This window comes from Amblyomma mixtum, chromosome 1 (genome assembly GCF_055824585.1).
Source record: "Amblyomma mixtum isolate Tamu chromosome 1, ASM5582458v1, whole genome shotgun sequence".
Classification (NCBI taxonomy): Eukaryota; Metazoa; Arthropoda; class Arachnida; order Ixodida; family Ixodidae; genus Amblyomma; species Amblyomma mixtum.
The window spans coordinates 29,052,098-29,068,397 of record NC_143012.1 but is presented as its reverse complement, the minus strand read 5'-3'; the positions used below and the strand labels follow the sequence as shown (position 1 = coordinate 29,068,397).

At 49.1% G+C, this 16,300-nt stretch overlaps 1 protein-coding gene across 1 annotated transcript; it reads right to left on the bottom strand.

Annotated features, from left to right (window-relative positions):
* Positions 1 to 2,883: 2,883 nt before the first annotated feature.
* Positions 2,884 to 15,240, bottom strand: LOC149365899 (disintegrin and metalloproteinase domain-containing protein 10-like). The gene is made up of 8 exons (XM_089569411.1): positions 14,976 to 15,240; positions 13,792 to 13,982; positions 11,836 to 12,016; positions 10,766 to 10,913; positions 7,821 to 7,919; positions 6,557 to 6,747; positions 4,201 to 4,406; positions 2,884 to 3,060 (listed from the first exon to the last, which is right to left on the bottom strand). Exons 1-8 carry the CDS (start codon positions 15,184 to 15,186, stop codon positions 2,884 to 2,886), a joined length of 1,404 nt encoding a protein of 467 aa, XP_089425537.1. The 5' UTR covers positions 15,187 to 15,240.
* Between the last annotated feature and the right edge of the window lie 1,060 nt (positions 15,241 to 16,300).

Genomic DNA, 16,300 nt, shown 5'->3' with positions numbered 1-16,300 from the left:
ACAAGAAACCTATACGCCAATCAAAGTAATAAACTGGAGCCAATTACGTAATGCCGTCAAAATTTCAAAACAGGGAGTACCGATCGATGGGCGGCCGGAGTGTCGCCGTGGGAGTAGGCGGCACTTTCAGAATCAAGCTGCGTCCGGTAGTTTTACTTGAGCCTCGTCGAAACCGACTGGGTTCTTCCAGCCACGCAACAGCACAGCCATCATTCTGCTCTAGTCAGAACAAATTTTTTTATGGAATGGTACTAGGGTGAGGCTGTATAAAGAATAATAAATTGCCTCAGCCTACACCACTACCTACAGCAAGCCATGCTTTATAGTAATCGGGCAGCTATCAAATCAGCATCTGCCTCGGCCGCCGTGACAAGAGTGGGGCCACACGGCCGCACATATGTTCAGCATGGGCACGGGTCTTCAGCATAAGCTCTAATACAGGACATGTAGTGCGGAAAACATAGCAGAGGATCCCTCAGGGCAACGGAGTGGTTAACCACCACAAGCACACCTTATTCCCGTCACAACAACCATCTCACTGCCCGTCATGCAGCACATACAATAGCCCTCAACCTACGCTATATATATGCCACTCCATTTTAGAGAATAACCTCCTCCCCTCTCCGGCAACCACCTATGCCCAAGCCACCTCCTCATGGGAAGCTGCTCTAACCAGCTCAAGCGTGGACGAACAGCAGGGGCTAATCGGAGGCTGATCGGGGCTGATCAGGAGCAATCGGAGTCCTGGACTGAGGACCCCGCACAAGAGGACCGGTCTCCCAGTCGCCCTTTCTAAATAGTTTTCCTCCTCCTCCCCAACAATAGACAAACGTAGGAATTTGCCGATTAAGCGAGGTCTCATCGCGGCTGGCACAGAGCAAGGGTAGCGGAAGTCAGAGGTAGGGGCTTTTGTTCTGCAGTGAACGTAGTTGGGCTGATGATTGCACGTTGATGATGATGATGACAAATGGGTTTGTAAACAAGCCTGAGGACATCATCATCATCATCAAGTGCTCTAGCTACGGGAGACAAACCACATGTGAGGAAACCTTGATAAGACGGTTTGTTCAGGGGAAAAAAAAACTTTAAACAGCGCGAGCAAACAACCCATCGCGGTCCCAACCACGAAGTAAACTTGCCCCCGTGCATACCCAACAAATCTAGACAAAAGCATTTTTTGAGCTGGAAACCTTTTATGAACGTAATTTTTGCATATAATGTAAGATTTCACTATAGCAATCAATATAACCGCAGATCACCAGACGGAAGTCTTGCATTTTTCTTTCTATTAACGCTTTTCCTATCGTCAAAAACGCTCCACAATGGTTTTCTGTGGCAGTCTCAACTGTTCGATGCGATCGATGGAAACATTTCGAAAGAAAGATCTTGCTACATATCACAAGAATGGACCATTACCTTCAATATTTACGTAAGTATTTTACAGTTTCAAATTTTTTGTCCGATAATGTTGGATATGCAGCACAAAGCACCAGCAACAGCAGTAGTAGTTTGGGCAGCATGCGTCCCGGAATTACTCACGCGGAATCCTGGTTGCGTAACCAGCTTACTAGTCGTCCTCGGATCACCGCTACGCCATCCACACAGGCCGCATATTATTACGCCGCTTGTCGGCAGAAACCGCCCCTTTACCGGGCCACGCCACCAAAAGAAAGACACACACTGCTCCTCATGATTCCAGGTTTTTTACCTTCTATCACGCGCCGAACAGTTCATCGCCCGCTGTTTACGAAGTGAGCTGGACTTCACTTCTGCTAGGCACAGTTTAGCTCATTGCATGTTGCATGCTAGGCCCCTTTGTTGCAACGCAATGAGGGTATTTTCGGGCTCCTGCCAAGGGCAAGATTTAGCAAAGCGCGATCAGCGTTCCGCTATACCTTGATCCAGCAGGGACTCGGCTGCGCCTGCCCAGTGGCATCGGGGCCGTCTGCGCATGCGCACATTGCTCCGCGTGGAAGCGGATCACGCTATGCTAAACACCTTTCGTACCTGAGGACCGCGCTTATAATTAGTGCGAGACTACGACAGCGAACGCATTCACTTCGTTCGGTATATACTATTAGCATTACGATGAGTTTTTCTGTGCAGATAACACCAGCGTAGCCGGGGTTGCACACACGAGGTACACAAACGAAAATCTACCAAGATTTTAATTCATCACACGCGCCCGACCTATACATATATGATAGCGTAAATAGATTATATACAATGTACCTCTCCCCTTCCCCTCAACCCCTCTATCCTTTCTAAGTTCTGAACCCTCACCTCGTTCATTTCATCTCTCTAGTCTGCCTGCTATCCCTCTAACTCCGCTGCTCTAGCTCAGGTGCTTCCCGTAGCGATGGCAGATGCAGGGGCTAGCAGAAATCTTTTCCTTCCTTTTATTATTATTTTTAAATAAACCGCTACTACTACAAACATTTTAATGTTCGACGCATAGCAAGTTCACTCCCGCTCTGTTAAGCGCAGAATGCCGGAGGCAAACGCTGCATTGCAGACTCGAAATATGGGTACACCTGATGGACACCACATGACTTGAGACACAATTAGCCGTTAAAAATAAAAACTGGAAAGATCGCACGGAAACTAAAATACACATTACAGCCCAGTTACAGGCACAGCGCAAATCAGTCTAACTTCATGCTGTTGCGCACCTGTCGCTACGTCTTCTTCGTTCGGCGCACGTCTACTTGTTCCTGCGCCAACAAGCATCCCGTTCTGACCACCCGCGATTACGACGACGCCATTCGTCTACAGTCTGCTCTACTCAAAGTCGAAGCGTGCAGAAGAGCGCACGCAGTGTGCTTCCAACGATGGCACTGCCACCGTCGGTCCTTAATTGAGAACAAAATGCGCTCCGGGGCGCTAGGCATTCAGGAAGTCTTTAAAGAAGTCCAGCGGGTGAAGCACGCTGTCGCCGACCTTCCTCTGTGTGCGCATGCGCGGGTTGCTGCTAGGCACGTGCACCACGCAGGCCCGGATGATGGCCAACGTCAGCAGGCCACTCAGCGCCAAGCCCAGAACGCTGAGGTACCAGTGGCGCTGTGACGAGACGGTTATATGGTTAAGACACGTTTCGCACGCTACAATTCCTGTCGGCGTACCGTGTTACCGTTGCCGAAGTTCCGGGAGCACGCCTACCGCCGGTGAGCACGCGCTGATTGGTCCCGATGCTGCAAGCACGCGCGTAGAGCGCAGCTGCAGGGTACGTGGCGCCATCTGGCGCTGTCAGTCATTTGCGCATGGGCATTGGCTGCGTGCGGGCTCCCGGTACCCCGGTACCGGGAATACGGTATACGGTATGCTAAAGGTGTCTTATGACAGTAGAGAGCGTCGATCTAGCTTCAAACGGCTTGCGAACGGACTTCTGTCCGGTTGGAATTCAATCGTACCGTCAGTGTAAACTGGTATGCTCGCTCTGACCAGTAGGGAGCGCGGGCAAAGGACGACATGGGAGAGGCCTTTGCCTTGCAGTGGGCGTAGTCATGCTGATGATGATGACCCTACTTTTCTTTGCTTAAGTGCTGATGAGGTTTCTGTAATCAGCCGTCGCTACCCCTGATCCCGGCAGGCGTATGCCCGCAGTGGGCGTAGTCAGGCTGATGATGATAATGACAGAGATAATTGGAGATCAATTGAGGATTGCTTTTTTCCTGCAGTGGGCACAATCTGGCTGACGATCATGATCCCAATGGGCTTTAGTTCGGGTGACTCTTTACACGGCCTCAAAGGTCCTTGAAAGAACTGGAACCTGATGATATGTGATTGAATGGCAGCCGGTCACAGCTGTGATGATAACACTATATATATACGGTGACTTCTCCTCTCATTGTGTATAGAAGGTGACAGTACAACGCGGCGCAGTACCCACAGAAAAAAGACGTGGTAAGTTGTTGACATTATGCTGCTTATTAAGAGAAGTATACTCAGACTCCATAAATCGGCTACGCTGCTAGTTTTTCCGAAGATATACATCGCACACACTCGACTAAGGGCCGCGCTTGTGTATGGGCCGCTCCGCAAAACCAGGGAACAAAGAATTTGGTGAAAAAAAGTAACAGAGAGGGATTTCTTTCACTCCACTTTGCCACCTGCCAACCGAGGCTTCAGATGAACGGACGGACGGACGCATCAAACGTGCGGCCCTTAGTCGAGTGCACACGGTATATAATACATGCGTACCACGAGCTCGTTGGTGATGCCCTGGCGGCCAAAGACGAGCAGGCGCAGCCTGGTCAGCGGCCCCTCCGAGTCGACGAGGCTGCAGCGCTGGAAGACGTCACAGTAGCCGCGCAAGTCGGCGCACGCTGCCCCGGGCTCCATCCGCTTGTGGCAGAGGCCGCGCATGCGGTGGAAGCGGCACGCCTCCATGCACTCGCTGCCCTCCACTGCGGTGTGTGGGGGAGCAGGAGGGTGAGTGGGCAACACTTCGTCGCTCAGCGTTAAGGTTGTGTTTCGAAGGCGCTTTGATCATGAGATTCCAGAAAAGGGTTGTGGCGCCGAAACAGACAACGCACAGAAAGCTTGACGGGACAGGCGCAACTTCCAACTGTTTTATTCACCGCGAATGCGAATGAATATTAGGCAAACAATCAAGTGGGATAGCAAGAACCACACATGCGCGCGAGGGTTGTACAAAAATTGGAAAAGGATAAATGAGTCACACAGGTGTCTCACCCTCGCGCATCTAAAAAAGCAGTTTCATTCTTATATATGGTAACTGATGGGGCACTTGATTGCTTGCCTTATATTCATTCGCATTCGCGGTGAATAAAACAGTTGGAAGTTGCGCCTGTCCCGTCTAGCTTTCTGTGCGTTGTCTGTTTCGGCGCTACAGCCCTTTTCTAGAAACATGAGCACCAACTAGCCCCTCAACAAGTATTACTCAGTGATCATGAAGTACTTGGCTAACTCTTAACTTTCTGCAGTCGCGCACAAAATTCTGAACTGAGTGTCTCAGTTGTTGGAAATTGCAACATCGAAAAACTAGGACCAAGCCAGCACTCAAGAGATCATCGCATCAAATTTTAGAGCGCAGCTCTAAGGCGCTCGTTCCTGCGCTCCGCGTCGTAGTCGGCGTTGTGAGCGTATAGTGGTCGGCGTAACCGGCTGTACAAGTAGCAGAGTGAAGCTCCACCTGGAAGGTGGCTGCCAAGGGAAGACCCTGGAGGGTGGCTAGCAGCGTAACACGCCACCTGCCAGCGATGGCAAGTGGCGTTATGCTGCTAGCCACCCTCCAGGAATGGTAGGAGGTGTACGTGAATAGCTGTGCTGTGGTAGTTGAATCTAATGTTCGATTGAACTCCAAGAAGATGTTACAATTTCGGCTTCTTGGGGGAATTTTTTCCATTCGCTACTTGTGATGGTTCAAAGTCGGGATTAAGTAAAATGCAATTTGTAAGTCGCTAACGACACCACATTGGAACAACTCTGATGGTCTAAATTAGACATGGTTATAATAGCTAAACGATACCACGAATATGCTTCCTCCTCTCCCGCTCCTGGTCCTAATTCCTCTCCGTCTGTTGTCGATCACTGCTTCGTAGGGGTGTGCGAATATCAAATTTTTCGAATACGAATCGAATACGAATACTTGGCTCCGAATATCGAATCGAATATCGAATAATCAAGGACAGACGCATTTAACCACTACAAAACATTTATTTGAACACCCAAGAACATCACAGTTCAACTATCAATGATTACATGAACACAAAAGGGGTGTGTGGCCGCACAAGAAGTATCAAAGTCTCGAACATTATTCTTAGAAGAGTGGAAATATCAGAGAATACGGCTAGTACACAGCATTGATTAAGGCTAGCTTGCCATAAGCACGAAAGCGCGTTGCTGGGATGAACATTAAAGGTTGTCGTGAAGGAAAACCAGCTGCTCCACATGGCCAGGCCGAAGTCGTTCCCTTCGAGCTGAAACGACTTCTCCAGCCACAGAAAATGCCCTCTCACATGGCACTGAACTGGCACGTATTGCGAGGTACTCCTTGCACAGCTCTGACTATACCAGCTTCGCAGTTATACCCCAAAGAAGCTCACCAGCGCAGTCAGCTACGTCATGGCCCAACGTTACCAACGTTATGCATTGCTTTGGGCTCCGCCATGTTATGTCTCTGTCGATAGGACTTGCGGACTGAAATGAACGCCGGTGCTCGCATAGAATATTCGGCTAGACACGAATATTCGCGGTGCGTCGATTATTCGAAACAACACGAATACTTGTATTTCGAATCGAATACGAACACTAAAAATATAATATTCGAAATGTATTCGAAAATATCGATTATTCGCACACCCCTACTGCTTCGCGATGCGGCCGCTTGAGGGCCCTGCAGTTTTGAGGCTTCTGTCTCTCCGTCGCTCGACTGTACGTGCATCAGAAGCATTACTTGTGATTTTGCCTGTTATTCTGCTTTAAAAAATTGTGTTCCGCAGCAAGCAAATTCTGAGGGAACAAATCAGAGTGTAACGTTTCTGTTCAGCGCCCACCGCTGCCCACAGGTATTGGAACATGTCATCGCGCTCACTCGGTTCACGGCAGGCGATGAGGCACATGTCGGCGTCCGTCACCAAGGGACCGGTGAGGAAGCACGGCTCCAGGCCGTACAGCATGCACACCGAGCGCAAGCAGGCGCCGGCCTCGCACAGCTGCGTGCCGTGGTTGCAGAGCGTGCCGTCGGGCTTCGGAGCCGACGGAGGGCAGACGCCGCTCCGGCCTCTGTATACGGTTCGTGTGCCGTCAAGGCTCCACACGACAAAAGATGGAGCACTTCCGGATAGCGTGTTCAGAAATCGTGGCCCTTATAGCAGTGACCACTACCCGGATTGAGCACAGATTTTTTTTTTTTTAACGCGATAGCAATAGAAGCCCCATGGGCCAAAATACGTCGTCGGTCATAAAATATGTCCATTGGCTGGGTCAAAGTGACGTCACCAACCCGGAGTATTCCCATTGGCTGGAGGGAAGTGACGTCCCCTGACGGGAATATTCCAATTGGCTGGGAGAAATCACCAGACCGGTAGTGACGTCACTTCCGGTAAGGGCATCAACAGCTCCTAACTATTGCATTGCCAACACGTAATCTAATTAGATGTCCCTGTGATTTTTTTTTCATTTGCTAACCTGACATGAGCTAAATGTTAGGAGTAAGAAACACCAAGTGATCTGTGAAGGAGTCTGCCATCGAAAATTTTCGTCGGTAAGCAGAGGAAATTTCAAATGTGTTGCTGGTGGAAACAAAAGGGAGGAGCAGGTCATACGGAGCAGCAGAGAGGTCCAAACAACGCACCCTAGTGCAAGCCAGCTAATATAGCACCTTCTCTCTCTACGTTTACGTGCCATGTTTTTTGTAATGTTTCTAATCATGTAAGTAATGTATAAAATCCCCAGGTGGTCGAAATTTCCGGAGCCCTCCACTACGGCGTCTCTCATAGCCTTAGTCGCTTTGGGACGTTAAACCCCATAAACCAAACCAACCTATAAAATAAAAGTTACCCTCTAAGAAGAAAACATGGAGCTCCCCTTACCTCCTATCCTCGTAGCCGGCAGAACCTCCCAGCTTCGATATCTGCGGCCAAATCAACCGGTAGCAATGGTGACGACCGTAGCCCTCGTACTGCCGGAGGTAAACGCATAGTTCTGCTAAAAACTTACTGCGATGTCCACAATGGCGACTGGTGTGGTCAGTGATGCTCTTCACTCCAGAATAAACACCGCTGTAAAAGGAGCTAAGCTGCCGTAGAAGTGTGGGGGAAAATCGCAGCGGCTAGTAAAGCGCCCAGTGAGGATACGAGCAGTAGCTCTCGTAGAGGCAGTCATCGGCGGGCCGACACAGCACCGACGTGTTGCGGTGGGTGCAGCTCCGCGTGCAACAGGCTCCGTTGCTCGGGCTGCGAACATCGCGCACGAAGGCGAGAAGACATTGCGTTACGTTGAGAAGCAATTTTCAAAGAGGCTAGTTCAGAGTAAGCAGTTTTCAAGTAAATGTCTTGCCCGCTAATTCGTGCTACACCTCGATAAGCCTATCAAATGAAATGCTTACTCCTTTACCAACTTCGCTTAAGAGACCTTCCGTACAGACGCATGAATTCTTAGAGGCTGTCACTCACCGCGGTGGTTTGGACGCTATCGTATCCAGCAACTATTTCGAAGGGCACGGGATCGAATCCCTGCGGCGGCGGCCGCATTTCGATGGAAGCGAAATGCAAAAACCTCACTGTGCTGTGCATTGTCAGTGCACATTCAAGGACCCCAAGTGGCCTGAATTAATCCAGACACCTGCACTATATGCGGCATCTCTCACGGCCCACATGCAGCTCTGGGACATTAAACCCCATATACATGCATACCATCTTTGACGTTGTCACCTTCGTCTAGCTACATCACAACTTGCTTGGATACAGCCTACATAGCCTACCGTCTAAAGTAAGTGGTAATGTACGCAGTGTGTTTTATATATGGCTGTACACCAGACATTTCAGAGAAGCCCGCCACTAATTCTTAGCAGTAGACTTCATTACTGCGATAGCATTAAAGCCTCATCGAGAAAAAAAAGTGGCGGTCATAACATTCACCCATTGGATGGAGGGAACTGCCATCACCAGACCAATTAATTTCCATTGGCTCGAAGGTAGAGATGTCACCAGACCGGACGTAACAGGATCAGACCAGATGCGACGTCACTTCCGCTAAAGGCGTCCCCCGGCAGCACGTGATGTAAGACCACGAAAATAATCATTTCCGATTTACTCAGCACATCCTCCAGGAAAGAAAGCGCTCCGGACATTCGTACTGTTGGTAATGGAACATATGCGGGTGCTTTTAAGAGCGTTAGCTCTTATTCATGGCGTTTCTCGATTTCTTGGGGTCTGCTACCACCTCCCTTCGGCGTGAAATTTTCTAAGACCGAGGAATTCAAGATGGCAGCCCCATAGTAAATCGATATAGCAACCCAATTGGTGATTGATTGGTGATGTCAATAGTGCATCGAATTGGTGACGTCACTGATTTGTGACGTCATAATTAACTAGTTTAATCACGTTTAACTCAGTAATTAACTCAGTAATTAATGAGGCTATCCCGGCCGCGGCGGTTGAATTTCTTTGGAGGAGAAATTCTAGAGGTCCGTGTACTGTGCGATGTCAGTGCACGTTAAAGAACCCCAGGTGGTCGAAATTTCCGGAGCCCTTCAATACGGCGTCTCTCATAGCCTTAGTCGCTTTGGGATGTTAAACCCCATAAACCAACCAACCAATTAATGAGGCATCATGAATTAGATATTTAGAATCCTCTATATGAGTAGAACAGGTTAGACACCAAAATTAACTAATGAAGTTAATATTTAGTTACGGTTATGCTTATATTTAATTGCTTATAATTAACTAACCGATAACGTCATGATCTAAGAATGGACATCCGTAACGGGCTCGGTGAGTAAAACATGTTAGAAACCAATATTGTCTAATTAGGTTAATAGTTACTTATGGTTAGGCCTAACATGGCGGCCATGTTGTCAGCACTTGGCAGCTCACAATTTCATACCTCATGGCGACCGGGCACCTACCTCATTCAGGTAAGGAAAAATGGCCCTCCAAAGAGTCTAAAAACTTTTTCGTCCCAAATTGGTCAAAAATATCCGACCTCAAGGCGATAGGAGCCCGCTCGCCGTAAGGTATAATAAAGTCACCTAATCACGTGGCAATACATCACATCGACGATAGATGGCGCTACCGAATAGCTAACGCTAGCTAAAGCTCGTTACTTCAACGTCTTCCAGACGGTGGCGGCATTTTTTAGTATGCGCCGTCTCGGGCGCGTTGCAGGCTTTGCAACCCGACGTCAGCGACGGCTCTGGTGAGGCGCGATGCCTATGTCGACTCCACGTCTCGAGTTAACTTTTGAGGGGAAAATAGAACTTGTACATAACCGCGGCGCTGGTCGGACGCTTCTTTTTTTGCCAGCATGGCATCGCAGGGTATGCATACACCATCTGTTACCGCTGTCATAAAATAATGACGCAGCGTTGTTCTGCGTTTGTGAGTGGTTTGAGCAGAGGATCACGAAGTACTGCCCTGCAACTCCATGCAAACGTGGAAGAGGGATGCTGGATCAAGGTGCACGGTCAATCAACAGTGATCACTCTAATCACTGGAAACTTCGGGATATGACAAACGAATGACACGTGTTCGTTAAAACCTATATGTAGGCTCTACAGCACACACAGTGTAGTTGAGCGAATCAGATACCGCGTGAAATCTTGGAACACCTTTTCTTTCTTTTTTATGGGCCCTGTACTAACATGCCACGTGACCTTACGTGATCTGGCAGAGCTGGCACCGCACCCCTGAAGGCCATTGTACTGCTGGGTGCTGTCGCAGCATGTGTTTTGAGCACCTACATGTTTCCAGTGTTAAAATATTGGCTGTGGTTTAGCTCTGGTTAAACCTGGAGGGACGCGAGAGCTGGAGTGATTCCCTTTTCCCCTCGCCACTTCCCCTCCAACTCGACACGCCGCATGCGCACAACTCTTGCAGCTCGGTTTCGCCGGCGCGCCGCGCCAGCTGCTGCTCCGTACCACGTGACCAACGGCGCCGCCACGGAGCTCAAGGGGTGCCACACTGAAGCCTCGAAGAGCTGGCATAGTGTAGCTCTCGCTACAAAAGTTTGCCTTATATGCACTGTGCGCTTAACCATCCCTGTCCTGTTGACAAAATCGAGACAAGATGCTTGGGCGCACCTGCAGACCGCGCCAGGGACCAACGTGCAGGGCTTCGTGTGGCTCCTGGGCCGGCAGCAGCGCTCCCTGCACTCCGAAGGCATGTAGCCGCAGTCGCACTGCTCGCTCCCCTCACGGATCAGGTTGCCGCAGAAGGGACCTCTGGGTGCTTCGCGGGAAACACCGCGCTTTCGTCAGTGGCATTTCTCACCGAATCTACTAATTCTTCTACACAACTGTCGCCTTTTTGTGCGAACAAGATATACAAAATTAGCGGACGCCTAGACGACGTCTATCTTCGATTATTGATACGTGCACTGTGTATGATCATTTATTACCTGATGTCTATTTGAGCGTTTCTTGTGTCTGTCGTAATCTTGTACTTATACTTCCTGTACGTTCAATTTTCCTCCTTCTGGTGTTCCATTTTTTCTTCATTCCTTGACCAAATCGATGTCTAACAATATTTTCCTGCAGTTTTCTGTTTTCTCGCAAGCCATATTCTTTAAATGATCTTTTTTTCTGCTGGTTTTCCCTGTCTTTTCGGCGATCCTGCAGGGACTTGACTCTCAAGCCATTTTTGGCCTTAACAGACCTGTAACTGAAAGTGTGACATGGAAACTTACAAGTTATTATAATAATTATTATTATTATTATAGCTTTGCCAGCCGCGGTGGCTCAGTGGCTACGGCGCTCGGCTGCTGGCCCGATCCCGGCCGCGGCGGCTGAATTTCGATGGAGGAGAAATTCTAGACGCTCGTGCACTGTGCGATATCAGTGCATGCATGCACGATAAAGAACCCCAAGTGGTCGAAATTTTCGGAGCCCTTCACTACGGCGTCCCTCATAGCCTGAGTCGCTTTGGGACGTTAAACCCCAACAAACAATAATTACAGCAATTTGTTTGGGTGGCTAACCAAAATGCTTCGCTGTCTTCGGTCTACGTTAATATATACAACAGGGTATCACTCCCGGCAGTGTAAACACAAAGAGTAACTAAACATCGACATGCAGGACACCGAGTAGGATGGAAAGCAGCATATTATGTATACATATACATATATATACGGCTGCGCAGAGCTGCTCCTTACCCTGGAGGCAGTTGTCGCGCGCCCCCTCTCCGGCGAACAGGCGCTGCAGCAGAAACGATATGCTGACGATGCTACAGGGCGAGAACTTGCGGTTGTTGGGACTGTTGCCCGGCTGCGCGTTCGGGTACATGATGTAGTTGCCCTGGCTACCGCCAGGGGTGCATTCCTTGCCCAGGTCGTGCTGCGTACGCCACGGCATGGTCGTCAAGGGGTGCAGTTCAGGCTGCTGATGCACGCAACTTGCAAGTGTAAAAGGGGCTTCACACCAAAAACGAGCTCTCGGAAGAATCTATGACGTCATGCGAAAAGTCGGCTGACCACCCACTGCTGAAACCAATCAAATGACGCGTGTGCACGACAGATGGCAGAGCGGTCAAACGCTCGGTCTCAGAGTTAACAAGGAACTGTACCGTCAGTCATTGGAACATGTGCCTTACTTGTGGCAAAGTGATACGAATTCGTTCAGTAGCGGGTTTCTGAGCTACACCTTTTGCGACGAACGATTGAAGAATTAAGTGCTAGGAGTTCACTTTTTGGACTTCACTAACGTATGCTGTCGAGATGCGTCGGCCTCGCATATGAGAGTTAAGACTCTATTTATTAGCCAGCCAGGTAAAAATTCGAACTGGGCAAACTGATTTAAACAGCAATTCCGAATTGGTTACGGCAAGAACAAATTGATACCAACCCGAACCAACTGCGAATTGCTTCACAAACCAGTCTAACCAGTTGGAACCACTAAGAAAATTGCCTAATATTTATAGTGACGTGTCATCTTCTGAGTAAAACTGTCACATGTCGTGAAACCAAGAACAGGAGTAAAGATTCAAAAAGCTATGTGTACATCGCAATGTTTGGCGTTTGGCCGTCTTGTTGGGTTACCGTGTGGACGGACATAGCGACTAGGCAGAGCACGGGTGCTGCGGATAATCGAGATACAGTTTCTGCTTGAGGTCGGTAGATTCGGAAATCCGGGCCCAGATTAGCTGGACCCGAGATTCGCGGGGCTGAAATTCGCAACGCAGCACTGTGCTAGTGATCTCTACTGTTCTGGTCGCTCACCATATTAATGCGAAAACATCATATAACTCATCAGTTGAGAGAATCCGGCGTTGACCGAGAGCCTTCGAGAAACTGACCGAAATCACCACGCGACCGCATGACGTCATCGGCAATTTCGGGAGTGCTATGGCTCATGAAAATGCTTTTTTTCCAACCATGGTCAGAGACCAGAGAACTTCATCAACCATGATTCCTGACCACACGGTATACAGTCAAACCATCGACTACAAAGAAAAATGAAATTCTTTCCGAAGTGGGTTTCGAACCCAGGCCGGCGCGAACAGATCAGTGTCATTGGCCACTGCACGACACTTTAGTCTTAAGTGGCTTCCGTAATTTTTCTCCACGGGTCACGATGCACTATCAAGGCTTAAATTAAACCACCGAAGATGAAAAAAAAAACCATGGAGGAGGACCGAAAACAACATGCCTAAGGCGGCCTGTGCACTCCGGCCGATCTACATCGCGTCTGGCCGTCGAATGCAGCAGTGCCACGTCGTCTCATCAAAGGAAGGGCTCAAGCGGAAAAGAACTGCATCACCGTCAAGAGAAGTCTGAGGGCTCCCTTAGACTACAATGACGAGGAAGGAGGGCGAAGTATGTGGTTACATGCCCCGCAGCGGTGACCACTGACGTTCCATTCGAGAATTGTTCCCTCTCGGGAATTTTGGGCCTTAAAATTTGCCTATAAAGGAATATTCATGGGTTTTCAGCGCATTATAAGAACCAAAATTTTCTCGCCTTTTTTATTTCATTTAGCTGGCTTTGCAAAACTGCTGCAGGGAAAAAGGACCAGGAGTAGAGATTTTGGGGTCTAAGGTAATTTTCGGTTATGGCGTGCAATATATTTGGGTGGGACCGCGTTTCGCGCCAGTCCGGACGAGGATCACCCACGTTGGCGCCAAAGTTGTGTCCCAGCTCGTGGGCGAAGGTGATCTCGCTGGTGCGCTGGGGCACACGTCCGTTGTGGTTCTGGAAGGTGACCAGCGCCGTGTTTAGGCTGCGCCGCCCCCTGTACACGTCCACGGCCTCCCGGTCGTCCACGGGCGTCGCTCGGTACGTCTCGCAGATGCCGCCGGAGTCGGCTGCGCAGCGCGGAAGAGTGTGTTCAAGGTTTGCTGCCTTATTAACCATTACAGCCCAGCTTTGCAATGATCAACGGTGGAACCTCAAGAACGAAGCAGCAGATTTCCCTCAAGGAAGGCCCTTCAACAAACGGCGCCGACATATTAGACGTTCCCAGCGTACCGGAGACGCCTCAACGGAGACGTACACCGGTTTACTGGATGCCTCCTGCGCACGCCCATCGACATGGGTGGAGCAAGCCCCCAGAAACTGCGTATGCGCAGGAGGCTTCCGGTAAACCGGTATACGTCTCCGCTAATACGTCCCGAGAACGTCCGTTAGGGAGTTTTAGAGCAGCGTATGTGTATTAGCGAAAACGAGAAATTTAATGGGCGCCGGTCTCAGCAAACTACCAGCAAAAGCTTGTTCCTGCTGTACTGGCAACATTGGGCTGCGGCCGCCATATACATTCCATGCGCTGTTGAGCGAGGAAAATGAATATGCGGTACTCTGAAAGCTTTTTTAGTGGCCCCAGTGCACTATAAGAAACGCTTCATCAAGACACCCTCGCCCACTACGTATCTCAGCTCATCTAGCGGTTAATGCGGAAACCGCAAACTCACTAGCTTACACCTACTGCTCTATATCTCAATGGTCCTAAAGTTCACTGCTGCGGTCTCTCGAACAGTCGGCTTGTAATGCGTTAGCATTGGAAACAACATTAGTGAAAAAAGTATCCGGCGTTGGCGGCGTGTGGAGACGGAAATGGTGAGAAGGAGAGGGTAAGGAGTTGAGGGGGAGGGGAGTAGGTCGAGAGGCGACCGGTGGCAAGAGGGACACCGCGATTACCATTCAGAGTCGAGGGGTGAAATAGAGGTGTACGGCGCGTCATATAGTGATTGATAGACCTGATCACGCCACCCTCCACCGCCAGGGGAGAACAGTAATGCTAACGCATACTCCACCGCTTGAATCGCGTTGATAGTCTGTCTTTTTTATTCGGGCGCTCTGACCGTCAGGGTCGGCGACGAATGCGATCCCCAGGAGTCCCTTGGGCAGCACGCGGTGAGTCCAAAGCACTGAGGCGCAGTAGCCGTCGTGGTTGTTGTACGACAGCGTGTGCAGCAGGTGCGTCGCGTCCAGATCCTCGCGGCAGAAGGGGTTCATGCGTCGGTGGGAACTCTCGCATGCGTCAGACTCGTTCATCTGCGATGGCGGGCACATGTCGGTATAGCCTTCGGGCGCAGTCACGTTGTTAACACGCCCGTGGCGACAGGCAGTACCCGTTGCCGTTTCAACGAACCGCAGTTCAGTGACTGCCATTGACAGAAGTTGGCTGCGCTTAAAGGCACTTTTTGCTACAATCAGTTTAAAGGGGTATAGACACACCAATTTTTTCATAGTTTATTTCTGCTTTGGAAATACGCTTAAGTCATTAGTAAACACAGACTACCGCGTTAAAAGTGCCCACGCTCAGCAAAATTTGTAATTTATTTCTCCTCCCATGATTCAGTTTGGGTTTCAGCAATGATCGAACGATGGATACGACTTATGTGACGCACACAATAACTGCATTACGACAGTTTTGTCCAATCGCAGTCTTTCCAGCTTCTGGAGCATTTTAGCGTGAGTTAAAACGACAAAGCAGCGAATATATTGCGGCTTATGTTTGTCTCACGTTATTTCATACTTATGAAGTCGTTACGGCCACCTGAAACCGAAACTGCCACCACAATGTAAACAAATTCAATTGCATATTATTTATTCAGCGCTGGCGAATTCCATGTCATGATTAAGGGTGTGCGAATATCAAATTTCTCGAATACGAATCGAATACGAATACTTAGTTCCGAATATCGAATCGAATATCGAATAATCAAGGACAGACGCATTTAATCACTACAAAATATTTATTTGGGCACCCAAGAACATCACAGTTCAACTATCGATGATTAAATGAACACAAAAGGTGTGTGTGACTGCACAAAATGTAACGAAGCCTCGAACATTATTCTTAGAAGAGTGGAAATATCAGAGAAGATGGCTAGTACACAGCATTGATTAAGGCTAGCTTGCCATCAGCACAAAAGCGCGTTGCTGGGATGACGTAAAAGGTTGCCATGAAGGAAAACCGGCTGCACTACATGGTCAAATGTTAGAGTGGGCGATTAAAAGGAATGAAAAAAATTACCGACGATTACGTTACTTCCTAATGCGAAATTTGAGCGCAGCAAATAAGCTGTTTCACCTTTTCGATAGATTGAGGCAAAGAAATCGAGCAACACATGTATACGCTATCACAGAATTTTTTTTTTAATTTTTCACACGTATTCGCAAT